The sequence below is a fragment of the Bombus terrestris genome, chromosome 3, assembly GCF_910591885.1.
Source record: "Bombus terrestris chromosome 3, iyBomTerr1.2, whole genome shotgun sequence".
Lineage (NCBI taxonomy): Eukaryota > Metazoa > Arthropoda > Insecta > Hymenoptera > Apidae > Bombus > Bombus terrestris.
The window spans coordinates 5704767-5732531 of NC_063271.1; the positions used below are offsets into that span (position 1 = coordinate 5704767).

At 37.2% G+C, this 27765-nt stretch overlaps 3 protein-coding genes and 1 non-coding gene across 11 annotated transcripts in view; 2 read left to right on the forward strand and 2 right to left on the reverse strand.

Annotated features, from left to right (window-relative positions):
- Positions 1–15661, reverse strand: part of LOC100643922 (protein sickie) — a 190922-nt gene extending 175261 nt beyond the window's left edge. The window contains exons 1-2 of the mRNA XM_048404215.1: positions 15391–15661; positions 5464–5559 (exon numbers count right to left, since the gene is read on the reverse strand). Of these exons, the coding sequence (XP_048260172.1) occupies positions 5464–5529 (66 nt within the window). The 5' untranslated portion in view covers positions 5530–5559; positions 15391–15661. The remainder of the gene's footprint in view (positions 1–5463; positions 5560–15390) is intronic.
- Positions 15662–16157: 496 nt separating this feature from the next.
- LOC100648968 (serine/threonine-protein kinase GD17699) lies at positions 16158–23489 on the reverse strand. Of its 5 annotated transcripts, XM_048404225.1 has the most exons (7): positions 23176–23489; positions 21624–22646; positions 21373–21550; positions 20993–21286; positions 20664–20906; positions 18565–18627; positions 16158–18301 (listed from the first exon to the last, which is right to left on the reverse strand). In XM_048404225.1, coding segments are annotated over exons 1-6 (1773 nt in total). In that variant the 5' UTR covers positions 23178–23489; the 3' UTR covers positions 16158–18301; positions 18565–18594. The 5 variants fall into 5 exon arrangements, with proteins under 5 accessions (XP_048260182.1, XP_048260181.1, XP_048260180.1 ...); XM_048404224.1 differs by having other exon boundaries at positions 16158–18627; XM_048404223.1 differs by having other exon boundaries at positions 16158–20322.
- A 629-nt stretch (positions 23490–24118) lies between these two features.
- On the forward strand, positions 24119–24190 carry TRNAH-GUG. Its single transcript has one exon. It is a non-coding gene; the product is annotated as a tRNA-His (tRNA).
- A 553-nt stretch (positions 24191–24743) lies between these two features.
- The window catches only part of LOC100648737 (protein crumbs), a 30166-nt gene continuing 27144 nt past the window's right edge, over positions 24744–27765 (forward strand). Inside the window, exon 1 of one of the 4 annotated variants that reach the window (XM_048404703.1) lies at positions 24744–25115. In XM_048404703.1, coding sequence (XP_048260660.1) covers positions 25091–25115 — 25 coding nt within the window. In that variant the 5' untranslated portion in view covers positions 24744–25090. The remainder of the gene's footprint in view (positions 25116–27765) is intronic. The other 3 variants (XM_020868422.2, XM_048404702.1, XM_012320556.3) reach the window with 3 other exon arrangements.

A 27765-nucleotide genomic window follows, 5' to 3' on the forward strand; every position in this document is an offset into this window, starting at 1 on the left:
GCAAATGTGGAAAGAAATCTGCAGAAGAGAGAAAGAATAGCTCACGGCACGTAAGGTCTGCCCTTAATCGCGATGCGTGACAGGGGTTCTACCAAACAACCCCGGTAATATTAATCTTCGATTAAAGGCTTATCGTGGCACGTGGGCATGGGCGCGGAAAATTCGGCAACGCGAAAAACTTGGGGAGCACCTTATCTCATCACTCCTCAACTTCCCTACTTTTGTGTACACGATTTAAAAAATAACCTCAGACCTTCGTCCAGATGGTTCAATAAATCGCATTTTTTCAAAAATCGTTTTCATAGATCACGAAACATGTTTTATATTTATTCAGCCGAACGAGAATTTAACGTCAGAACTACTAGAGTCGCCATGACCAATTTTTGATTTTTCATAACGATATCATATCTTTACAACGATGCAGTATTCGGGACTTTGAACAACTGTTTCTAAAATATTATACATGTTAATTATTATTGTATTGTACATGGTATATGGATAAAAGCTTGCCTCGAGTGTATTCTTTCGTAGTTGATGCAAAGTCTTATACGTTTAATCGTCGATAATTCTAGCGCTAAATGTTTAATTTGCATAATCAGCGGTTAGAATTCGACGACAAATGTTCACGCACGTTGACTAAGATATTCATAAATTCCATTATCGGAAGACCTATCATCTACGAGGTTGAATAGATCTTCGTAGATCCTCTGGAAGCAGCTTCTACTTAATCCATAGCTCGCTAGTTAATAATTTTGGTAACAGGGCTGTAAACTCTGTCTCGATGGTTATTAAGTGTTGCGTCGAACGAAATCTGGAAGCCCAAAATGAAACTTTACTTCCAGAGAATTCTCGTATTCGAGGAGAGCGTCTCGTCGTTGAACGATCCGCGCGTCCACGGGCATAAAACTCGACTCTAATCGAAGCGAAACGAACAGTCGTATGAAATTGTCTCATGACGATATCTCGAGTCGTATTCGCGATATCGATGCTACAACGATAACCACCCTCCTGTTCTCTGTATGCTCAATATGTTGCGAGAAACTCGCATCGAGGGCAGAGTGCCTGAGAGAAGCATTCACGGAGATATCGAGGCAATTCCGGAACGATGGTTAGGTCGATCCTCGAATGGCTAATCGATGCCTGACCGTGCAAATACGCTCGAAGGGCATTCACACGAGGCAAGGTACGCATCCCCAAGTCGGCTTTTCACCCCACGTTCCTCTCCCTTATGCAATAATTTTTACGTTGACACTCGCGAGATCTTACCGTGCCTTTCTCCATTCTCCATTCCCCATTAAGCGTATATTCTTCCTGTCCTCTAAGACTATGGAACTGGCAATATTCGCGTACGATAGATAATCTGACGATAGTCTACTGACATATCGTACGTAGGTATGGAACGAACATTTGATAGACTTTAAGGAAGGGACACTTCTTGCAAGAAAGACGGGTTTTGTTGAAATATATTTTGATGATATTTTTCATGATCAGTAACGGTGTGTAAGATACAACAGCGAATATCTGAGTATTTTTATAGGTTCTTTCCTTTTCAACTAGGACTTAACTTTCAATAAATAAAGATTACAGTATAGATAAGTATAATTTGCTTGATTTTCCGATTTTGATGTTATTTAATGGTTGGAAGGGTGTACTTTAATACAACGAAGCTAAAAAAGGGAGCGATTCATTTGATCCAGAGATATGAGCAATATCTGACAAATCCATAAAGTTGTGCGAACGCTTTTAAGAAATCGATATTTCTGACGTAAATATTTTCCAGGAGAACTTCGCGTGCAAATTTAATTTTCAAAAAATAGTTCTCCCAATATGTGACTGATCTTTTTCAATTGCTCTCGTGTGTGTAAATTGTCTACGAGTCGACTAAGTTCGCAAAACCTTCGTACAGAACGAAACAGAAGCAGACGAGAAAGCATATCGGTTTAATACAGCCCAGCGTACTAAAATGTACAGCTAACCCTTCGAAAGGCAGCGATCGCTTTTGCCAACTGTTTCTATGTCGCAAGAGGAGACAGAGCTTCGCCGTACGCATCTACATATTTTTCGGTAAATTTAGCAAAAGAAATAATCGACCGAGGCAGCGAAAATTCGACAGGGATTTTGGGAAAGCCGCAGCGTGGAATCCTCATCCAGGCAGAAGTTTTCGCGGTAAAGGAACGTTGTATGACGCATGGCAAGATTCTGCGCGCGTAAGCCAATTTAGCGCTTTCTCACCCTCCGAGTGTTGCCGGATCTTGCAGCAGAGAATGCCCTCTCTTCGGCCTGTTGCGAGAGGTAGGCGTTGTATCTTTAATTATCTACGCAACGGAGGGACGGAGGTGGTCCCGAGGGATTCAGCCAGCTACCAAGAGGGTTGCAAAATGGTATCATCTCGTCCTCATGGCCGGGGCGTGGCTCACTCGACACCCAAAATCTCTTCGTCTTCGTCTGTGTAGCTTACCACTCGTCCGAGAGGAGTAGGGAACGAAACCACCGCTGGAAAACCTCGACCATTTAGCGGCAGCTTTGCTGAGACCAGTTAGCCACACGCTTTTGTCTCCCGCAAAAGAAAATCCGCCGAGACCATAATTTCGTTTCACTTTCGCATCTATCGTTGGTACGGACCTATCGTTGGTATGGTGGATGGACCTATCGTTAGTAGGGTGGATGGACTTATCGTCAAGATCGCCAGAAGAGTAACGCACGGTGATTAGAAAAAGTATTTGCTCATCATTCATGTTTATCGTAGTATTTACATACTAATTAATTAGATCCGAGTATATTAAATTTCGTATCGTTTAGTAATGCTTTCACACGATTACAAAAATTTCATACTACGAAAATGAAACGTGAATCCTGATAAAAAAATAACGCTTTATTGGAAGATACGTGCAAATACTTTCTGTAGCCGTTGTATTTAAAAAATTGTCAATTTTGAGGGCCGACTGAAGGCGTTCTTTTGATTCATCCTCGCGTCGATCGAATGTACGATTCGTATCGTCGGTTTACCAGAGAAATGATACGTTCAAAGGTTCGTTGATTTTTCAAACTCTGTAAAAATTAATTTACGTTTCTTCGTTGCTGTTTTACCAACCCATAGACTATAATAACGCGAAGGTATTCTTACGAATTGCTATTTGATATCTTTAACGAATAACTCTGCGAATATAAACTAAGATAAACTGGCTTTAGCTTCTTTTCCATGGGAGAAATCAGTTACGCGCATTGAGAGCGTACAAGCAACGAACGAGTTGGCACACAGCTGAGAGCAAACATTCCCTGCTTGCTCGTACTTCCCATACACCGTTTTGTACTCTCAACAACCTGTTTCTTTCGATGCTCTAAATATTCTTTCCTTTACTAGCATACGTCTGGTACGTTAAGTAACGTTAACGATGCAAATGAACGACACACATATTTCCAGTTCTTCGAGCTTCCATCGTGCTTTTGATAATACGTTGCATTTTATTCCTGCGTTTCGCGAATGTTTCAATGAACCACGACGAAGCTCACCACGCTCTCGCGAAACGCGATTGAAACTCAAAGAACCACAGATACAATTCGTCCAACGAACATCGTGAAAATTTAGAATCTAAAGATGCGATTGCTTGTTCAAAGTTCAGAGACCAACTTCTAATTTTAATGGAATACTTATCGAAAGATCGATAATCGCTTTGAATGGCGCGATAGAACAGCGTCACGGAAGCGCGGCAATTTTAGCATTTTGTCATCCGCACGAGGTCTGCTTGAGTCGTGTAAAGGCCCTCGACACCGACTGACGTCGAACGCAGAAGGTGGAAAAAAGAGCAGCGAGGACGGCCAACGGCTCGCCGACGACGAACGAGAGTGAAGTTCGGTCATTCGCGCGGAAAATTATCCGTGGTACGAAGAGGGGACGACAAGGTCGCGATCGCGTACAGACAGCTTGACGCAACCGCGCCTAGGTGGATATTAATTAAGACAGTCATTAGGAAAAAGCGACGAGTCGGCAGTGCATTCATGTGGAAAATTATGCTTGGTACCTCCACGCCATTGCGGAGAATTCCTGCGTTCTCTCCTTTTTTCTTCCCTCTCTTCCGCTCTCTCTCTCTCTCTCTCTCTCTCTCTCTCTCTTTACTGTGTACACCGTTGGAAAGCGCTAAAAGTCTTCGTAACATATTGCACGTATAAACAGTCGTATAGCGTGTAAAATAAAAGAAAATGACACTATGCGGGCTTAATTGTAAATCTATGAAGGTTTAGTTTGCAATAATCGGTAGCTTTTGCGCGCAATTTATATCTTACCATGCATCCCTGTTTGATATCAATTTAAAAGGTTGTATATGTATTGATGATTATTGGTTATCCGATTAGTCGGTTTACAAGTTTATTTAATAGACAAATATGTGCAGTATGTTGTACGATATAATATTCGCTCGTAACTCTATCGCTAATCCTAATTTTAGTAACAATGAATGCGTTATTACGATGAAGAATTTCAATTATATAAATGTTGGTTTGTTGTAAGTAGCAGCGGAAAGACAGAGTTTTTCCGTAAGTCTGGAGAATTAAAATAAAGGGCGCACGGTATTAACCGTTTAGACTGGAGATTAACGTTAAGAAAGGGATGGAAACGTAGTTAACGGGCAGACATTATCGCATAAGAATATCCCTCTGTTAATTGCGTTACAGCTGTAGGAAAGAAGAAACTTAATTCCGTTAAATTCCACCTTCCGTGTGCGCAGCAAACAGAGACTAAATATTTCGCCTCCAAAACTAAAGGATAATTTCTAATGGAATCCGGTAATGGACAGCTACAAAAAAAAAAAAAAAGAAAAAAGGAGAAAAGAAGAAAGAATCGCGGATTCGATAATTATTTTCTACGCGCTATTTTAAACGATAAATACTATTCGAGGTATGTTTGAAAGTCGTTTGAAATCAATCAAAACGATCCACATTTTTGGAGCGTCCGATAAATTTTTCTGCGAATTCCTCAGCAGCGTACAATAGCGTGGAATTCCATTTTCACACCAATAATTATAGCCACGAAATTACGAACTCTTTTCCCCCCCGATGCTCCGTCAAACCAGAATTCAGAGTACGCAGGAAGTAATACAAGGTCGCGTACACTCGAACACGTACAGGATTAACCCCAATGATGAACGAGGAGAGGAGTGAATTGTAGTCAACGTAGTGACGATACCAACCACCGAAGAGAGTGTTCGTGTTAATTACGTTAAAACTCATCGAGGAAAACGAATGTAATTTGCGCCGGAGCTATTGTTTCCAATTTGGCTGGAATAATCGTAAACATGTTCTTTAATCTCGATGATCAAACTGATATTTCTACTTTTTCGACAAGCTTGTTCATCCACCCTATTTTACGTCACAGTGACACGATTGAATCTTTGCCGTAATATTCGACATTCTGACTTTACCATCGCGAACATGGCTAAGAGAAAAGTCGATATAAACGTAATTTCTTACCTTGATGGTCTCCTGAGGGGAGTACCTCGCAGAGCGTTGTGCTTGAGCCTGTGCCTGCAGGCTCATCGCTGTACCATATCTGCTACACTAAATACTCTGTAAGCAAACAGAACTAAGCATTACTTACTCTAGTTTGATACGCGCAACGAAAGTCAAATTTAATAAAACAAGTAGAAGCAGTGGAAATTTAAGCAAAATATTTAAATGTCTTACATACTAAACTAATATAAAGTGGTCCACTAATTTACTCACACACACGCATTTGATTCTTTCTTAACATAGATTTTAAACAATATAAAAATCTCGACTAGTGATAAGAGTAAGTAGAACGAGCAATAATCCTCCGCGTTATCCTGTGAAAGCAAAAAGAGGACGCAATTGTTCCGCAGAATCTGGATAAAGCTAGGCCTGAAACAAGAGTCGGAGCAGACGAGAGAAGGGTAGAGGGTGGCTGGTTGGCTGGTCGGCCTGTCAATACGAAGAGCTACGTGACCCAGGTACCAAATGACACATCCGGTCGAAGGGACGAAGTTTCTCGTCTCTTTCGAGAACCACCTTGTTTTCCTGATATTCTTCTAGAACGAAAAACCATCGAATATATCGCTCGAGTAGCCAACTATCTTTTGTGTATTCGTTGTTTCCATTGAAAACACGATTTCTTCGTCCGTGCTATATTCGCGAATGTAATTGATTGAAAAACAATATCAAATGTAAAAAAATAAATATTTGGTTACGCGATAAAGAACATGACATAACAATGAGGATGCATAACGACGAAGAGATCAAGCTTGCCGAAGAACTCGTAAATTGTAAATTGTAAAGAGAGGAGCCTCCAACAAACGACGGTCTTAAACCTGCAAAAGTCTGATCGATAATGAAAGCAATTGGGTTTGCCGCGATCGTTCGTGGATCATCAAAGAGAGCCGCGCCTTTTACGATACTTCAAGTCTTGTTCAAGGATAACATCGCGCGCTCTTTCAACTCGGAATAAAACAGAGGTGAAACGCGAGCGTCGAGGGTCTGATCATTGGACGACAAAACGCGGCGTTCGCCGATTATTCGTTGACAAAAGAGGGAGAGGGAAAACAGGGGTTAAGGAAGAAGGATAGGGAGAGGAGTATCGCGTAGAGAGAAAGAGAGACGAAGAAAAATCGGAGCGAACGAATATTCAACAACCGAAAGAGACAGAGGGAGCACTCTCGCGATACGGAAAGCTAATCGAGCGAAAAGCATAATTAATCACGGCGAATTTGTCGTGATTAACGACGATCGCGTTGTCCCCGCAGGCTGCGAGTATAAACACCGTTAATACACGACAAATGAACTCGCCAATTTGCTATCGCGCCTATTTACAACCTCCGATATTACGCCTAAATCTCTTACATTATATTCGAGCGCATAAGCACGCATAAGCTCTCTATGGATACTGTCCGTCGCTATGTGCGACATTATATACGCTAAGCCTCGATACCAAATTATATTTCGAACGTCGAATATTTAAGTAACAAAAATATTAATAAAGAAATGCGTTAATCGATAATACAAGAAGCTTCTTAAATGATTTTTCCTATAATCGTATCTTGATTTTATTTAATTACAAACATCGATGTATTTAAATGCGATGTATTTAAATTACAGACAGAAATAACAACATTCGTCTGCGTTGAAATTCCCAATAGAAAGAGACAAAGACCAGACCTGCTATATTATTCGCTTTTTATCGTGTTTGGCCGCGCGTCGATTCACGGGTAAACCCTTAAAACAAACGATTCTCTTCCATGATGTACATCTGTCGATCGAATACAAGAATCGAAAACGTAGGCGCAAAAGAAAGGTCGATAGGATAGAGGGGGTAACGTCGTTAGTTTCCGGTTCGTCGTACGCACTTCCATCGAGTCCCATGCGGCAACCCCTCACGATGCACGGGGTCTCGTGCTGTCTAATGAGGCTCGACACCCGCCTACCCTGCCTCCCATGATACTGCACACCATAAACTCCGATGTTCGAACTGTTGAACGCGCGTACACGCGGCCGCTGACCAAGTACTCTCATATTTTAATACATTCTATCTCTCTCTCTCTCTCTCTCTCTCTATCAGCTTCCGCTTCTTGTGCACGAGAACGTGCTTCGTATGTTTGCACCCCTCCTCTTCGTTGTTTCCACGGTCTTACCACCCCTGGATCCGTTGTACAACTTCAGATACATATTATAGCGTCGTAAATAGACTAATAGCGTGTCGAGAGATTAGTTACGGCGTCTATTTTATGGTTTTGTGGATCGTAGTACACACGTATTAGACAAACAATAAACAACATAGAGAAGTTACAGTAAGTAAAGTATAAATACGATTATAAATAAATAGAAATATAATCGTTTTATAAGATAAAGTATGATTTTTATAAGATATTACGAATGAATACCCCTTTTGCTTAATTACGGTCTGTGCAATTATACGTATTGATTAAAATAACGTGAAACCAATTAGTCTCTGCAAAAGAAATACTTAATTATTATGGTAGCGATATACCGAAACATCGTTACGCTCAATTGACCGGTGGAATAAAACAGTAGAAAGTAAAATATTCCAGTCTCGAGTGCAATTCTCATTAACAGAGGTGATCAAGGCCTCGGCACGTTTAATTGCTCGTACGCCATGAAATCGTACGAGTTTATTGCAACATGTACATTTGCCTCTGCTTTAAATCGCTGGCGTACGCATATTTGCATTGTTACGGTAAGGTCAACAATCGAATAATTTACGTTTAATTTACGTTTTTTACAATGATAAATTTTCCTAGAAGGCAAAATATATCAAACTCAACCTTCTAATTGCCTGTTCCTTTCCCTCGATAAAAAATCGATTAAGAACGTGTAAAACACACCGCGAATAGATAACGCGTGTTTCCATTAATTAGAAAGTTCACCGACAAACAAACGGTGAAGCAAAGAAGCCAAGTTTGGAATTTAAGGAGATTCCCATAACAGTAGTACATCGGTATGGGGATTTCTGGTATGGTGTTGGGGGGTTCGCGTCCTGACAGTGATCGAGAACCGCGATGCTATCTTCGCGGCTCGATAACGACCAGCGGAAGTATCGCTTTAATCACTATATCCGAACCCCGTTCCCTTGGCACGCCATTGGATACCAGATCGTTTCTCATGTAACCTCCCGTAGAACCAACGGTCACACCGTTATTTTCTTGAAACTATAAGCTCGTGCAATTATCATTCCTATTAACCATCGATAGAGTTAACTTCGTTTGGAAACGTGTAAGGATCTCTACAATTGACAAAATTGCTCTTTAATAATTTCAAAACGTTCTCAAAAAATGAAATTTAGACATTAAAAGATATAATACACGTAAATGTCGGAAATTCTAGTGATACAATATTTAGAATCACGGTAAAACGAGTTTCATTTTCTTCAAATTTTGCCAAACAGACTAGAAATAGTACCATTCGCGAGAGCGTATGCGAATTTTATACGCGAACGTAATTTGACAGTGGCATTTGATTACACACCGATCGAACATGATCAAGTAGAATGATCTGGATAGTTGGAAAAACTAGGATACAAACGGACGTTAATTTCATAGAACGGAACAAGGTAGAGAACGAACAGGAAGAGAAGGAGGAATAGGAGGTGGAGGAGGCACCATAAGGTCTGGAAGGCCCCTTTTGCTATCGATCTGTCCCCACCTCGGCGATTCCACGCTCTGTGCCACACCATGCATCCCCATGGAACACTATATTGTTCCCACTTAGTCGTTCACCGACGCGCGATAGTGTAGGTGAACGTGTTTCTCTTGTATATTTATGCGTTTTCGCACGCGTATGCGCACACGCATTCTGCCCACTACTACCGTGTACTCGTGCGTACGTATGTATTAACGCAGTGCATTTATTTCCATGTGTGGAAACCATGGACCTCCTCACACCTGCCTTTAACGACACCGTTGCGTCACGAACAACGCAACACCAATGCCCACCGCTATAATCACCCACCGGATACATATCCTGGACATTGGAGAAAACCGCTGCTCACTCACCTTTTATTATACTTAGGAACTTTACTTCGCAGACAATTAAAATGTATTATACAGTTCGTTGTTCTAACGTTCTTCCGATATCCGTATGCAAAAATTTGTTCTACGATGGTATCACGCGTTAATGGTAAAGAAACATTTGCACGCGGCTTTGTAGCTTTTGTACGAACCATAAAAGGAGAGATACAATCGTTTTATACGACCATCTTGTATATACGAACAGCAATGAATGAAAAGTATTACATAAGCGACTTTCAAGTTTCCTTAACGGCACAAGATTGCGATATCTTCTTCCCACAAATCTTTTATTAACGCTACTTTACCAATGCTGAGTTATCGTTTTTTCGAAGAAAACACGCGTACGTTTTAAATCTAACGCGTAAGACAAATCGGACCGTAATACGTACGAGAACACGGTAAACAAAAGTTATTTGCACGATGGAAGTCTTTGAGGATTGACTTTTAGGAACAAGGTTGCCCGATCCGCCTGTCGTGTCTCGAGTTCCTCCCCTCTGACATGGACATATGGTATTCTACTTTTCATACCGTTGTACTTGCGAAAAATAGAGAGAGATGGCTTACGAGCAAGCGGAGCATCCGAAAGAGAGACGAAAGATTTGGAAAGACGGATAACGATATTACCGAAGATGGCAGAGGAGGACAAGGATATTGGTCAACGCTGAAGGACGGAGAGCGACGATATAACGGAGGAGAAGATTCCTTGAGAAAGATTAATATCTCTATCAGAGAAGTTCAGCAGAGCGGGCCATTTATCTACCTACGGACCTGCAACACGCCCTATTCCAAACTCCTTCGTCTCCTCGTCTTTCTTCGACCTTTTCTTCGACAAATCTTACACGGGCAGTTCACTATTCCAAGGAGTACGTTTATTTAAACCTGGAGATTAGCGGATAGAAAAGAAAAATCTGGACGCGGAGATATAAAAACAAGGGGGAAAGAAGAAAACAAACTCCGGTGTTCATGTTGGGAAATGGTGATTCACTAGCCGGATGTAACCGAGGAAATTCGATTTGACACCCGGCACAATTTGGAAGCAGCAGGGTGGTTGCTAATAAATTCCGAGTAATCTCATCTGTTACGTGTCATCGAGATCCGAAACGACAGATTCCAATATTTTGTTACCATCGAAAATTTATTGCATTAATCACGATGAATCGAACCGGTCGTATAAAGCGTATAAAGAAAATTACCAACGTCTTGGAAAATTAACGTTCCTTCTCCTCTTTTAATTTAAATTTTCACATTAAGTTGGAATATGTTTCTTGCGTGAAATATAAAATAGAGAAAAAAGAAAAAAATATGACACGGTAAAGTAACATTTCAGATGACACCGTCCATCTTAAGTACGCGACAAGTAGTAACGCAAACGATTAAGCGTCGTCGGAGTGAGTAAATTACGCTCTATCTCTATCTTGACTAGCCTTTGTAGTCCCAGCAGTCTCTACGATTATGCCGCGACACACGCAATGTCCCGTACCGTAATCCCACGAACTCTGTTGCACCCCGTTGAGATATTCGGAAATGCAAAACATGGTCGATGCGTTGCATCCAGCGAGAAGCTTTGATCTTAACTACGTTACTAACGAACACTTAACTACACTGAAAATTATACTTCTTTCCGTACGTTAGTTACGATAAGTATCAGTTTGAATATTTATATAAGCATCGTTTTAACATTTTACAATATATACGAGTTGTATTCCAACAAAAGCATCGAGCGGTTAATTTATCGTCGCTGTCCAGTAGTATTTTATCGAATATGAACATCGAATTTAGCGAATACCTACGTATAAATAATCGCGATAACTCCGCAAGATTGTTCTCGGCGAGCTCACCATTAATAAAACTGGACGATACGAAGACCACCAACGAAGGAATCTTTTCTTGTATGATTTAATAGCGGGGTCAAGCAAGCCAAACTCGTTGACCTTTTGTACTCGAAAAATTCCTTTCGGTTATTTCGCCTTCAAATTTCGTTCTCTACCACTTCTGTTTATAGTCCAATGCTTCTTTCAACGTTGTAGTTTCCTATATAGCTTCATATACGATAGTAAAAAAAACTGCATTTCGTTCGAAACTCTAAGCTCTTTCCTTTGAGATTGTCACGGGAATATTCCTGTTATCCTTTACGATATTAATTACGCGCGGTACTTAATTACTTACGATACTTATGGAAAACTTCGTTAAAGGAAAACGACCGCACGAAAGATATCGTTACCTCTTTGATACAATTAAGAATCTCACATCGAGATACTTCCATTTCTCCAAACCGTTTTCCCTACGCGCACCTACGTTTCTAGTCCATTTACTCCGGCCAAGCTAAAAACACGAAACACACACTTCTTACAAGAACATTTCTCAGGTGAGATAGCGCGGAAGTGCATGGTGTGTTACACGACATCCGAAGCGTGTACATTTGTACGGATGTCTTTATCGCTTTATGAGCCCCATAAAGTGCCGTTGTCGGTCGAGCAGCCTTTGTATCTCCACTGTGCAGCGCCGACCACAGTGAGGGAGCGAGAACGAAAAAGCATTTACCCATTGTTTATGCGTCTCATTATGTATGCCGTTGTCGTTGATACAGACTCTTAAATGCGTGTACATAGAACGCAACATGTTGAAAGAAATGATGAAAGGTGATTTATGAAGGTGCGCGCCACGGAAATGTTGGATAACGTGAGCGATCTAAGTCATTTTTCTCATGAACTCGCAGGACAGATTATCGACGATAAATTTGTTACAGCCAATCGTGATGAATTCGACGATCAACGTGATCGAGCAGTAGTCTTGGAAACACATCGATGACCGATTTAAGGAACATTATTAGGAAGCTGTATTCGGAGCCAGAAACAAAGTTTAACGCAGTCTTTAAGGAAACGTCACACGTTTGTACGAAGAAGAAAAATCGTCGGGATTAAAAGTTGAGCACTGGAATCTGAAAAATGTCGAATGTAATTCAACGACATTTTACCAGCTTGACCGGTCTAACGATGTTATTGGCCGTGTTCTTTGGCTATCGGCACCGTGGATCGTCTGCACGACAGTTTCCGTGCACTCTCCATTATGCCGTTTAAGTGTCCGAGTATCGCAATTTTTTTCGGATATTGAAAAGATAGCCGAGAATATGGCCCGAAACAATGATTACGAGCGTAGGGTTCGGGATCGCGAAGATCCCAAACCAGATAAATCATCACAACCTTTGGCCATCTACAACGCGAATCCCATAAAACACGAATACCGTTATCCGTATCATGGCGTATTTTATGATTACACACGTGAATTCTCTTCGAAACAATGAGACATTTTTACGATACGTTTTGCCTGCTGCAGCACTGTAGTTAGATACAATAACTTTAGACAATCTAATAAAACTATCGTAAAATTATTATACGACGTATCGTTCCGATACGACGAACTCGTAAAATTCTTCGATCTACTTCCTTCGTCGCAAAATATATAAGTTGTAGAATTCTCCAAATCTGTTAGAAAGGTGCGCCAAAGATAAAACGCAGTAGTAAAGTGACATTTCATTATCCAAGAAAGGATAGAAGCTAACGAAAGGAAGATAGTTTTAGCCTAATAGATTCTTGGCCGAGCAGATAAGACAAAAAGTGAAAAAAACACACGAGACGAAGCACAGTGCTCGGGGAAAAGGAGAAAACAAAGGCACAGAAGATGTTACTCTGGCAATTAGACGGGAAACGAATGCTAGAACATTCATCACTCTGAATGTGTTTAATGCGTGCGCGTTAAATACGCACGGCAGGCACGCTAACCAAACCTAACTAACAGTCAGGCTAACAAATTAACGCTGATGCGTTAAATGTCCGCGTCGAGTACCAAGCCGGAAGAGCGCGCCGTGTTCTTCTCCAACTGGACACGATCGGGCCTGCTACTTTGATTTCTTTGACTATGTACACAGAACTTGTAACTTGTCTCTGAGATACTATTGCGGATAATTAAAACTCTAGTATGACTCTAATATGATCAGGATAATACAGCGTATATGAAAGGCTGGTGCACAGATATGTAATTTAAGAAAGTAGGACGAGCGTTTGCAAGAGTCGCGTCTATTCGTCTGATAATGAGCATCCGTTGCGGTCTAACTATCGTCCTACGACAAAGTTATTTCGAATTAGTGTAAATGAATTTTAAATTTGTACGAGCAAGCAGTACGATAAAATATGAATATTTTTTAATGTTCCGCGTCATTCGGGATTAGGAAATCTGCTTGGCGAATGATATTCGACACGAATGAAAATTTACAAAACAGTAATTAAGAACGCTCCGATCGGCCAAACGATTAATCCGTTGTTTTAAATGTTGATAAAAAATTGCGTGTAGTTCCATACATCGTAGCACGTTTCTTTTAAACACGAAATAAGAGCAGCAGAGGCAAGGCCAAGTCGACTACGTATTTACGTTCGGTGAACGTGCAAAAACAAACGTGACCTGCATCTACGCTTCTGTGTACCTGATAAGCGATAAGCTTGTATGATTATTTTGTAGTCTGTTTACGTACTGCTTACGGATCAAACGTTAGCTCCGCCTAAACCAAACATAACCCAGAAGTCGGAACGTATTTTACGCTGGAAGCTTCGCTATGAGAAAGAACAGAAATTTCTATGCAAACATCTTACGCGAGTCATAAGCTTTAAAAGATAAAGAGGTCGGTACACCTTGAATTTTGCATAATTATTACAATTGGCCGAATAAGAGATTACGAAACGAGAATTTAACGAGCGAAGAAGAGAGAGAACACGAAATATCTTCTGCCAGTGTTGTATTTATATAAGTGCGTACATGCAAATGCAATTACCTCACGAAAACGTCATTGACATGAAAAAAGGCTGTACACCGTGTTGAGAATTCGCCAAATTTGGCGAGATCGATCGCCTGCAGATTCAATAACGACAAAGCTGTTGAATAAAACGATGAAACGATCGTGATCACCGAATACCATACATTCATTTTCAATAGTAGAGGAAAAGAATACATTGCCAAACCAGCAGCGTTTCTTTCAAACTTTGAAACAGTTAATCCAGCACGGAATAAGTATCGCGTTGCACTTCGTGACTAAATACTAAATACTTCTTCAGGTTTGTAAAATTCAAGCCTATAAAATATCTTTTCCGCGCTTGACCGATTATCGTTATATATGATTGCATTTATTTGCAAAAATATTTGCTTTCGTTCGAGATATATTCTTTCGAGGATAATAAATCATAAGATAGATAATAAAATACAATGATAAAGATAAATGAAATATCCTGAATTAATATACAATATGCGATATCGAAGTAAAAATAATTCAAAACTACGCATCTCGCGACATCAGAAAAATGTACGCTTCTATTCTGATAGTAGATTTCATACTGTGACCGTTAACATTAATCGATATTGCATGCTAATCAGAGCGTAACAGTATTTTTATAGTACCAACTATTTAAATCAACCTTAAGTTCGAGAGTAAAATAAATGACTTTTGACTCAAGAGAGCGCGATGAGAATACCAATTAAAAATTAGTATATCTATCGAAATCAAACTGAATTATTGATAGATTAATATCAAGAATTAAAATTGAATTTAAACATCAAATAGAAAAATAGGAAAATACGAGACGAGATATAATACGGATATAAGCGTAAATATTTAACTTAATTACATATTTTTATAAGCAATTATTACTTAATCTTTGTACATATATATAAAATAACTTCAAAATCGTTAAGGTGCGTCAATAGTCGTAATATGCACAAAAAAAACTTTGTTCAAAGGCAACTAACAAAGATAAGAAAGTAGATGTCTACTAATTTCAGTGAAAACATTATTAAAATTTGTATCTGATTAATGTCTCACCTGATCAGAGCAGCGTCGATGCTAATTTGCACTACACAGTGAACTTTGTTTCGTCGACTATCGTTGATATGTATTAATTAATTTTTCTAAACACACTTCGATGCACACACGCACTTGTTACGATATGTTTAGTTGACGGTTTAACAGAAAGTTTATCCATTGGAAAATACGTTGTTAGTATAAAGGACGGCTTGTATCGATAAAAAAAAAAGAAAAAAAAATGATAGTAATGGAACAGGAGAGAAACACGAGAAAGGCGAGCTGCAGGCTGCGTGCCGAGCAGCCACCCTCACGGTAGGCGCGCGAGCCTACTACTGAACTCGCTATACTGATCGTCAGCGTCGCGTACCGGCACTTCCGCTTGGAGTGACTCGTCCCTTACGAGCATCAGATATAGCTCGCGATCGTCGTCGCAAGATTTTTGCAAATTCACTGTCCGTATAATTTCACAACTCTTTATACTTGGACGAACAACGATATCCACGTTCAAAGTACGATAACTTGCTGTATAAAGATAAATATATTTTATAAACATATTTTACGAAATATGGTTTTCAGAGTGATTACGAATCAAGCTTATTATTTGGCCACTTTTTATCATATTTGTTGCTTTAATTCATTTCTCTGACAGAAATAAGAAGAGTACAATTTACAGTCAAGTCGAAAATATACGCGTATATATAATAGATGTATATATATATATATATATATATATGTATATATATAGTGACGAAAATGAAAAAAGAAGTAAAGAACGTAGCAACAAATGTCGATACGGGATTTATCTTGTATGTAAACACTTATACATGTACGTAATAATATAAATAATCTATCTCATATTTGGCATAAATCACTTCTAAATTTCTATAATCTACGTCCAATGCTGTCCACGATAAGCTACGAAGCTTGGAGAATCTCTCCTGCTTTGACTTTGTCACTATGATACAGAGACGCTAACCGATGCACTATATACACGCATCTGATACAAATGCATCCCGCAAAAATCAAATTTTCATGATTTAGTTTACGAACGAGATTTATGAAAAATGACAAAGATCGTACTAAGTCTGTTCGGTTTCTTTTTTCTGATTTCTTTCGTTAGTTCATGGCGCGGAAGATGGGACAAAGCCACGCGAGGAGTTTCAACCATGGACAGCATTGATCTGTATAATACCGCGTATACATGTACGAATTAATCGTGCTAACGATAAAAAAGTACGATATATAAATCGATTGTAATACGAAGTATTGTGATAAATTAATTTTTTATACGTAAATTACAAATTATGAAAATGAATAGCAATAATAGTAATGCTTATATATATATATATAAATAATATTTTATAAACTTCTTACTTATTATATATGTACATCGTTATAGTACATAGTAATGATTCCATTAAAAAATATGGAAATTGTAGCGGGGTAACTACAAAAGTATCATCAAGCGACAAAGGGAGAAAAATGCACGTAAAATTTACTATACGTAATTTCTACAAAAATAATTTTATATGAAAAGCATTATGTATGGAATAAATTTTTCTTTACTGATTATCATACTCAATACTATGTTTTCTAAGGTTCCTTCATCTAATTATCACCAGCTTCGCTTTTATTGCTCTTAATAATACCCCACGCGCGATGCTTTATAAAAATATTTATCCTAGCCATAGTTGAATTACCTTTGAGCAAGCATATGCAACAAGCCACATAAATATTCATAATTTCTCGCACTGTCGCCCTCTGTCACTTGTCACAAGGATTTTTCTATTATCGATACGATTTTCGCCTCACTCTACGATCATGTTCCTCTAATTACTTACAACTTGATAAGGATAAAGCAATTTCTACATATAGTTTAATTCAATACTTGAACTACATACAATATATATCAAATATAAAATAAGCTACTTAAATGCATTTGGCATGTCTTGTTTATGTGTGATGCTCACCTGTTCTAATCTGAATTATTGATTCACGATCAATGTCTTCGAGAGCTACGAACAAATGACGTCACCTCCTTGGTTAAATCGACTTTGTGCACTTACGTTAAGATAATTATTATTTAAAACTTTGGACTCTTCAACGGATTAGTTCCGCGATAATTTTCATGTATATAATTCATATTTTATCGTATAAATATATCTAATTACGACAATATTCTTCTATCGGTCGTTAAAATTGGATTTACAATGTTAAATCTGATGTGAACACACTGCTTGCTCAACTTGCATCTACTGGCAGCTGCTGTACTATCTAAAACTGACCTTCGGATTTTATATTTTTCTTGTAATTGAATTCTATGCTGTAATAACGTCGTCTTTCTATCTATTTATACCTAACGATGTTTTATTATATTTCTGATTAATCTTGCATATATAGTTTTCTTAGTTTTCATACCTCTCTCTCTCCATTTTTCATCTCACAATCCATATGTAGAAAAACATTTTCTACACATTCTGATAATAAGAAGTCACTCTCTTGCTTACAACAGATTCCAAATTCTCTACTGTGTGGTACGATAAAAAACGATTAAACTTTTTATTTCTTCCAGCAGTTCTTGGATTTACATTACTTTTTGGCTATTTCATATTTCAATATCGGTTTGATAAACTGTTTCTAAGGTTTGAAATACAATGACTCACGAAGGTATTCGAATGCTTAAGTTTTAACCAGGAAACATGTGTATACATTAAACTGGAGCATGTATTCAAAGCACTATGATATCTGTAGCAAAAGGGAAATCTCAAAATTATATCGGTAAAATTAGAATTCAATTTAATAACATATACAATATTTACAGTATAGTGATTACAAGCACAGATCGGTAGATGTTATTGAGTCTATCAGAAATGACCAATCAGATCCGCACTTCTTTGCCTAGTCATCTTCTCAGCATTCAGTGTTATACCTATTGATAGATCACAAAAGTATTCGAACGCTTAGAATTAAACTATATTTACAACGAATCTCTATGACAAAGTAAAAAATCGTTTATGTTTAGCTAATTCCGTATTATTCTTACGTGTACTTATCGAACTGCAGAAGCTACGAGTACGAAGAAGTTGGAATCACAGCAGTGAGAACGAACGAAAGTAAATCTAACATTTTTAATAGATGAATGCAATTATACGTAAAGAAAATCGAATATCGAAATAGAAATACGAAACTTACGTCGAACAGTAAAGCATGGAGATGATTCTGTCATGGTGCGAGGTCGTGTGGCAGCCAATGGTACTGGAAATTTATTATTTATCGATGGAATTTTTAAGAAATACGTATTTACATATATGTTAAAAAAGAGTCTAAAACAGAGTGCAGAAAAATTAGGCTTATCAATACATTCTTACTTCCGAGGCATACGGACTGAATCTTAAAAGAATAGATACTACATAATATACCCTGCATCCTAAATACTCATAAAACCCAGACAATGATTATAAAGAACGAACATTTATGGCCTGAAATCAGTAGGTCATTACATAATTATATGTATAATAAATAGGAAAGAAGTACTCAAAGAAAGATTTATAAAAATATGGAATTCTATTGTAAATATCGCAAAAAATTACTTCATAGTATAGAAAACAAAGTTAAAGATATTGTTACAGCCAAAGGTGAAAGAACTAAATGTTAATATAAGATAATACATAGTCAATGGTAATATATGCATGCGTTTGTACGTGTGAATACTTTTATGATCCACAGATGAATCGTGTTTGTAATAAATGCACTGTGTATATCGTTAAAATATTTCATAATTTTACTGATATAACCTTCAGATTAAAAAAATTCAGTATTGTCTCAAATGTTTCACTTTAACATATATTTTGCTTGTTGAAAGTCGCAAATGTAGGCGTTCGAATTCTTTTGGGAGCTGTTGTATATTACTTAGAACTTTCTTAAATTGTTGGAGCTTGTGATACTTCTGTTGTTTACTTTTCATGCTTATAAAAAAGACTTTTGTATGATTCAACTATAAAACTTCATTTACACACCTAGTTTTATGTAAATCACACACACTATCATTTTCCGGTTCTTGATCACGATAGAAAGTAGCATTTCCAGATTTTCACTTGATCTTGGAGTTCAGAACTTGATCTTTGTTTTCATGTAACATTGAATAGTTGCAAAGTTGCTTAACCGTGTTATCGCTATTACTACTAATTAAATTACCAATTAATTAAAAAATTATAATAGTTTTTTTACATCTTAGCTTTTAAGAGTTGGAGCAATATTTTCACAAATCATTAAATTTTCATAGACGTTTCTACTTATATTTCTGTCCTATTGTCACAAAATTAATTGAACTAAGTTTTTTAAAGGTATGCTGCTGATTCATATATTCAACATAATACGTGAAATATTATGAATTCTTGTAAAGAAATTATTTTATTTTCTATTAGAAGTAGACATATATTCTTGAAGTGAATTATCTTCGCAATTCACGATAATTTGAATTCTAAGAGTATTTTAATAACTATCTAATAACATTGAATTAACCATCTGCGGTAATTAACAATTTTATGAATACTGTTCAAACAAGTTTTACCACGTGATGATTTTTAAACGGTAGAGTAAACTTGGTTTTTATTTAAATTGTTCATAAGATCGTTCATTGATTGACTGAAGACACAAGTCTTATCATTTGAGTTTCTCTTATAAAAATCAACTTCAGCATAACTTAATTTTTCTGGGCTTTGTTGTAAAATAAATCAATGCTGTTTGATTCGATTGATGATAAAACTTCACTCCGGTTGTTTTTAACATTTGTCCTGCTATCAGGAACATCATCAACTTCATCTTGTTAATTATCACCCTGAACTGGATTTTTGAAGAAGTCAAATTCAAAAATTGCCAACTTTATCGGCTGACGCTGATACCAGTGTTGCTCCGGCGCGTTGGTAGGTGTTGATGCTGTGGTCTGTTCGCCTAGAAAGCTCTGCTGATATACAGAGGCGGGACAAAAGAAAAACAAAAGCACTGCTACAGATACAGCAAACCACTACAAAAGCCTTCCTAGCATTGTGTTCAAGTAACTAAGCCATATAGTAAGTGAGCATATTTCGCATGGCAGTGAATTTATAATTAATAAGCAAATTGATAAGAAATTATAAATAATTAAAAAATTGTATATATATATATAATCAAAAGAATTCGCCGTGTGGCTGCTACTACTAGTACGATCTTATATCAATTAAAAAAAAAAAAATAGTAAGCCATGCAAGATAATCAAATAAATTTTCTATTATAAAATATATAATGACAATTACCGCTAGCCATGGATGATCAAGTACATCTTCTGCACTAAATCTCAGTTCAGGTTGTGTTTGAAGCATATTCGATATTAATTGTTTAGCAGAATCTGAAATCTCATCCCAAAATGGAGATCTAAAGTCATACTGGCCGCTTAAAATACGCTCAAATAATTCTTCTTGCTTATTTTCAGGAGAAGCAAATGGTGGAAAGCCACAAAGTAAGATATACAGTATTACTCCAGCTGCCCATACATCAATCTAAAATGGTATAAATTTATTTTGTCTTTCATATCTCCAAAATTACAGTAATAAATTGTAGATATGTAATTAAAAAATAAATTTACTTTCAAACCATATCCTGTTTCCGCAAGTATTTCTGGTGCTACATACGTAGGTGTACCACAAACTGTGTACAAAGGTTCCCTTACAACTTGAGCAAGTCCAAAATCGCATAACTTTAAACATCTAACATGATTTCCATCCATTTCAACTAAAAGGTTTTCAGGCTTAACATCACGGTGTACTATTTGGTGTGAATGCAAGTAAGCCAATGCAGATGTTAAATGTCCAATCATTACACTAGCTTCACTTTCGGAAAATTTTGTTGCCGCAGCAATAGCATCAAACAAATCACCACCCTAAAATAACGCAAATTTGGAGTATTCTCTTAATATAAATTTCAATTTTTGATATTTAAAATAGAAATATTTGTGAACAAATGTACTTTTACAAGCTCCATGACTAAAAACAGTTGATCAGTAGTTTCTTGTTCTGCGATTAAATTAATAATATTTGGATGACAAACTTGTCGTAAAATTGATACTTCGCTTGCCCACATCGTTTCTTTACCTTGACATTTATACTTATCTACAATTTTCATTGCGTATTCTGCACCTGTAGATCTATAAAATATTTTTAGGTAGATTTTTTATTATTTTTAGCTATTAATATTCTACAATTTCTTATAATACTTACTTATGAGAGCAATGCCTAACAATTGCAAAGTTACCTTCTCCAATTACATGTCCTACTGCATAGTGTAAACGTAGTGGTTGTGGTAATATTAATGAAGAAGGACTCGGTGTCCTCACTTGAGGTGTAGTAAGCACTTTTTTTCCAGATTTACGTGGCATTCTTGGCATTGGACCAATTTGTCTCTTTGATGTCCATGGACATCTTCGGAAGCTTTGTACACTCTTAGATTCTTCAAAATCTAATTCAAAATCTTCCTGATTTGACTTCTCAGGCCCATAAGCTATAAAGGTATCATCATTTTCAAAAAATTGTTCCAATGAGGTAACTTGTTGCCCTGAGAGTGTATAAACTTTTCTTACTGCTCCAGAATCTAACTTAACAGCTTCTGTAATTGCTTCCATCGCATGTTCTAAGCTTGGAGCATTTCTTTTATTTAATAAAAGACGTACAACTTTGCGAGGTTTTGTACCATGTCTTATTAAAGTGACTATTTTTGCTTTCACGCACAGTGGTATTGCACTTATTTGTCTACCAGTACCTGCTGGGGATTGAGGTAATCCAGATAAAGAACTACCTCTTCTTACTTTGGTAGATGAATATTCCACTTTCTTAAAAATTTCTCCTTGGCCAGAAACCACATAACATTTACCATCTTCTAAATCGTTAATACTTTGAACTTTTTTCCCATCCATAGTATAAATTGCTCTAACACCATTAGGTAGAGTCACGCTCGATATTAAAGCTCTTGTTAAATCCGATGCTAAACTATCAAAACTGCGATATCTTTCTGGAGTCACAGCCATCACAATACCAGTATAAAATTTATCTCCATTTCTAAAAAATCTCACTCGTTTTGCCTTCTTGGTTGGTGGTGTTCTAAGAACATTTAAAGAATGCCGTGAGCTAACATCCAACATTCTTTCATCTATACTCATTATAGTAGTGGAACTTAATTCTCCGCTTCCAGAAAAATTACTATCACCAGATGGTGAAGCACCTTGACTCAATGGTTCTTCCATCATCCTAAATATAAAATGTTTTTTGTATAAATAATGTTATTGGAATGATAAGATATTGGAGTAAGAAGAGGTTGCATTGTACAATTATAAGACAATTATATTTCTAATAATATTACGAAAATTACTATTTCATGTAGTATAAATTTCGAAAATACGTACAAAAAGCTTTTTTACTGTCATTAATTATCGATTACGCGAACGAAAAATATTTTCGATGGAGTTATAAATAAAGATTTCCTGTTAATTCATCGTGGTAAATGTTTAACGATAAAAGTTGTATATAAATATAGGAATAAACCTATAAAATTTTAGATATTTCAAGACTCTTTTACTTTTCATTACACGTAACAGTTTTTATAAATGTAACATTTTGATAACAGGAATATTTATTCTCCTTTCTAACCTACTTAACCTTCTTTAACTACATCACGATGTACACAAATACAGCACACAAATAAACACTAATACAATACACAACGTTACTTATTCGTAATTCAAATTGGATAACAATGAAACAGTCTGTATGTACTTACATTATGTTCTATTAGAAAACAGAAGAAATGCCAGCTAATGAACAAATGAATCACCAGTGAAGTGACATTTTCATAGCAACCATGACGTGAATACTAGATAATAAAAGCGAGAAATCTCGCTTTCGTATTACACTAATAGAATTCCCTTTTCCGTTATATCTAAGTCTCATACAATTTTTTATACCTTCCGTTTGTATCGTAACACACTGATTTTGTTTTCTGCGCGCAAAATAGTTTCAACTGCCAAATTCGACATATAAGCAATGTGAGAAAAGTACCTTGTTAAAGAGAAACCGGAAGACCGGAAGCGGAAGTGTAAAGAAATTAAAAGGGTGGGACAAAAATGAATAACCGAGCAGATTACTCCTTATTAACATATTTACAACAAATTATTATTTCATTATATAAACATCTATGACTTATTCCTTTGCAAAATGCATTATCTGTTATATAATATTTTAGAAAATATATAATTATATTAAATGATTAAATATATTGCAAATTGTAGTTGAAAAACTAATACATAATATTTAGACTTATAATAGTATTAACAATTATTAACAGTGATAACAAAGATTACATTATCGAAAATATCTTAATAAAAAACAATATTTTAAAAAACAAGGATATAATTCATTCGATCTTTTACAATAGTTTCTTTTTTAAATTATATAAGATATAGTAGAGATAATAAAAATTTAAAAATCAGTCGGTAAGATATAATGATTGTAAGCGTATACATAGAGGGCAATATAGTCTTCAAAAGTCATAGTCACTATCACTATTCGCTTATTTTACTTAATATTTTTATTAAGTATCGTAGAGTAATCCAATAATCATATTAAATAATTTGTAATACGAAACATATAAAAAAGTTCGAGGTTGTATTGTTGTATAACCCCTAAAAGTATACAAAAAGAAATGCTTCACAAGTCCTCTGTTAGCCGTGATCGTCTAGTGGTTAGGACCCTACGTTGTGGCCGTAGTAACCCAGGTTCGAATCCTGGTCACGGCAATGTCTAACGGCATTGTCACGGTAAGAGGTATATTTTTTTATTTTCATTTCAAAACAAGTAAACTAGGATCTCATATCATTTTTTTACTCCTATTGTACATATCAATAAACATATTTTTAAACGTTGAAACTTTTCAAACAATGTAAAAACTCTTATTTCGTGTAGAATGATATCTGAATTGTTTCAAGATAAATAATTATGCTAGTACTCATATTTTTACAACAGGATTTTCTATTTTACCGAAGTATCCAATTTTTATGTTAGTATCTCGTACCCGAGTAATGCTTTATACAACTATAATCGTTTAAAAACAAATATGAAGATATGCATTGATAATTTCATAATAATTCGTAAGATATTTTCATGTATATTAATCGCGATATTCAAAACTTGTATATTATTGATGTGGCAAACTGCGATATCCAATTATACTGAATTTGGATTAAAATGCATTGAAAAATTGTCAGAGTTCGATCGATTGGTCCGCACCTGGCAGTAGGATCAAGAGAAAGATAGACATAGAAGCGATCCAGCCGGTGTCGGTAACGACACAGGGCCGTAGCATGCTAGTGCCGTGGCGATGGTGCTCGGAGTCGATGGAGGGAGATTTCACAATAGCAACCGAACGTTCTCCAGAAGAGCCGCCGCAGTCTCGCTCGGTGTGTGTTTCTCGACGGTCATAGTCGGTGCGGGTGGATGTATTACGTGAAGGAGCGAAGCGACCAGTGCCGCTCTATAGTGCGTGAAAAGCAAAAGCGTGCATCTTGCCTAAATCACTGTAAAATAAAAGGGACGAGTGCGGTGACCGAGGATGTCTCGCGAGTGAATGTGCAACAAGAGACGCCGTAAGTGCGGGTGTCCTCGAGTTCGATTGCAGATCTTTAGACCGGTCAACGACAATGCGGGCGCGATACGTCGTGGCAGGTGAGTAAGGCCCCGGGCATGTTCGCCATTCGCGCGTCGTTTCTTACTCCGTGTTTCTCTCTGCTTGTCGCTACGGCCCCTGCAACTCGCTTTACGACCCAAGATCTAGAACGCAGAACGTCAAACCTTTCGATTTTATCGACTTAAATTAAATCGCTGGACGCCGTACGAATAAATAAAATGTTTTCGATCGTGTATTGATTTTTTGATCTAGTGGCGGGTAACCTATACTGCGTTGTCGTTCAAATTTCTACGTGGATCAACGCAAACGATGAACTCAGTAGCATTGAATTCGTGACAGGTGGGGAGACCGCCCTGCCAAACCGTTCCGCACACCTGATCGTCTACAGCCTACCTGAAGTACTGTTACTGCTTTATCTACACTAGGATAGACTAAAATAAACGTCTTCTCGCTTCTTATAAATTCTACGTACCTTTGAGCCTTCCTTTCCACGAGCTTATCGAACCTTTGTCTACGTATCTTTCGAATATTCTTCCTTTTAATTGTTCTTATTGCTTTCGTAACTTGTATACAGTTGTATAATACCTATATATATAAATATATATATATATTTGCTATTGAATACAATTAAATGCATTATACGTAAAATAATGATCGCTGGATCTTGCTCGGCGTGTTGAAGTCTCCAGCATCCGGCATCAAACAGCGTCCAAGTTTCCTCTTGCGATTCTTAGCTCTGAAATATTATTTCGATTTACTCGATCGCTGGCTATAGTGCTTCATAAGTAAAAGAACGAAATACGGAATTACGAGTGTCTGGTCGATAATGTTGGTGCAATGACCAGGTAGCCTATTAACAACCGAAGTAATCACGGAAAGACACGTAAGACGCTATTTCTGTTTCACAAATCAAACCTATTAATCCGTGCATTAGAATGTTGCACGCGTAATTATCCGCACGTGAAAGATGCATCTAACAGCGGAAAAGTTCATGCCTCGATATACCTGTATGATGTCGTATTCGTAAAACAGACCAGTAGAATATCGATCGTCTTACAATCGCATCGCGATATCTTGCGTTGTTCAACCGCTTCCCTTTGCTATTCCTTTACGCGTAAAAACGTAGCGCAGTTTTATCCGATACGAAATTTTATCACGCTTATTAATTAGTCTAAAGTATTCTAGGTTACTTTCCCTTTATATCATCTCTTGTGTTCGTAATTTCATTCGTGAAAGCTTTTAAAAGTCTTCGCTAACTGAAAACAGTGTCTAGCGCCGCAAGAACGGAGTCAGTTTCTACGCTTTTTGCTCTCGATTAATGCTAATTAGCTTGAGCGATTCTCGAGATTAACGCGAATCGTTAGGAATTTTTATGCGCATATCTATAACATAGGAAATTTATTGCGATCAGAATTTTTAACCGGAATCCATTTTCTCTCATTGAGGAGTCGTGCCTAAGTACACGGCGTCCAAAGGGCCGGCATACCTACGGATTTCTTAGTAAAGGAAAAACATTTCGACTCGTCTAGCGCAGGTGGAAGCCAGGTCGGTGCATTAACGTTGGTCCCTCGCTTCACGCTCAGGTGCGTGCCTCAAACGACACACGCATTTTATATACTCTATACATGCAAACCTACTGCGCAGAACAGAGGTTCCACATTCGTCGTTATACCTACCGGACGATGCTAGCCATAATCATTTTTCCTTTCTTCTTATCGTCAGCGTAAAAAGAGTGGAGTAGATTCCGTAACAAGTGCATCGTTTTATTCAACGTCTGAGAAATTTTACCGCGACCGCTTCTTCCGCAGCCGACGCTACGCTACGTTCGATCGAATTTGCTTCGAGTAATTTGACGAAAAATAACGTACTCCTTGAAAAAGCGATTACCATTGAATCGTTAAAGGAAACCAAGCTATTTCGTTTCTTAAAAAACGTATAGTATCTGCTTCTCCGTTGTGACTAATGCATGGAACAAATCGTTGATATCGAGTCTCTCATCTCTTCTAATTCTTTGAGGTAGTCCAAGCAAGAAACTGATAAACATTCTTGCGTATGTATTGTATGGTATTTACGGATATTAAAGAATCGACAAAGAAAGAGTGAATTTGGTTAGAACGATACCATCGTCTTTATATGAAAAAAATTGTATTTAACGACGCGAAATAATATATTTGAATAATAATGACTCATAGCTATAATTAGAAACAGTTAATGTGTTTAAATTCCAGTTGATGCATTTAAAGATTTCCCATTAGCCGAGTATTAACGAAATTACTTTTATTTAACTGGCAATAGAAATTGAAATAAATATAGAAATAAATAAACGGAGATACGTGCATTTTAATCGGGAAATTCTCAACAATCCAATTCTTTTTATCGAGTGTGAAGATAAAAATGATACGAAAATGTTTTATCAGCTGAAGCGATAATTTATGGCTCGTTTTCACCGATTCATTAGTGTCGATTTCAACAATGCCTCGACATTAACGAATATTATCGAATTTATTATTTCTGTATTAACGTGTGGAAGATTTTCGAAGCGAGATACCGTTCGATATAATTCGAATTAGCTGATTCTATGTGCATTCGGCTCCTTCTTTGGTGTTACATGCATTCGTCGAATGCAACTTCAACATTCCAGCAGATTGCATTTTTTCGGGGTCATCGAAGCGCAACGAATAGAGAGAA

Excerpts from the sequence above, each read along its gene's own strand:
- LOC100648968 (XM_003394130.4), bottom strand. Across the intron at positions 21,551-21,623 it reads GTTAGGCATTGCTCTCATAA|ATCTACAGGTGCAGAATACG; the intron begins GTAAGTATTATA and ends AATATTTTATAG. Across the intron at positions 20,907-20,992 it reads AAACAGGATATGGTTTGAAA|ATTGATGTATGGGCAGCTGG; the intron begins GTAAATTTATTT and ends ATACCATTTTAG.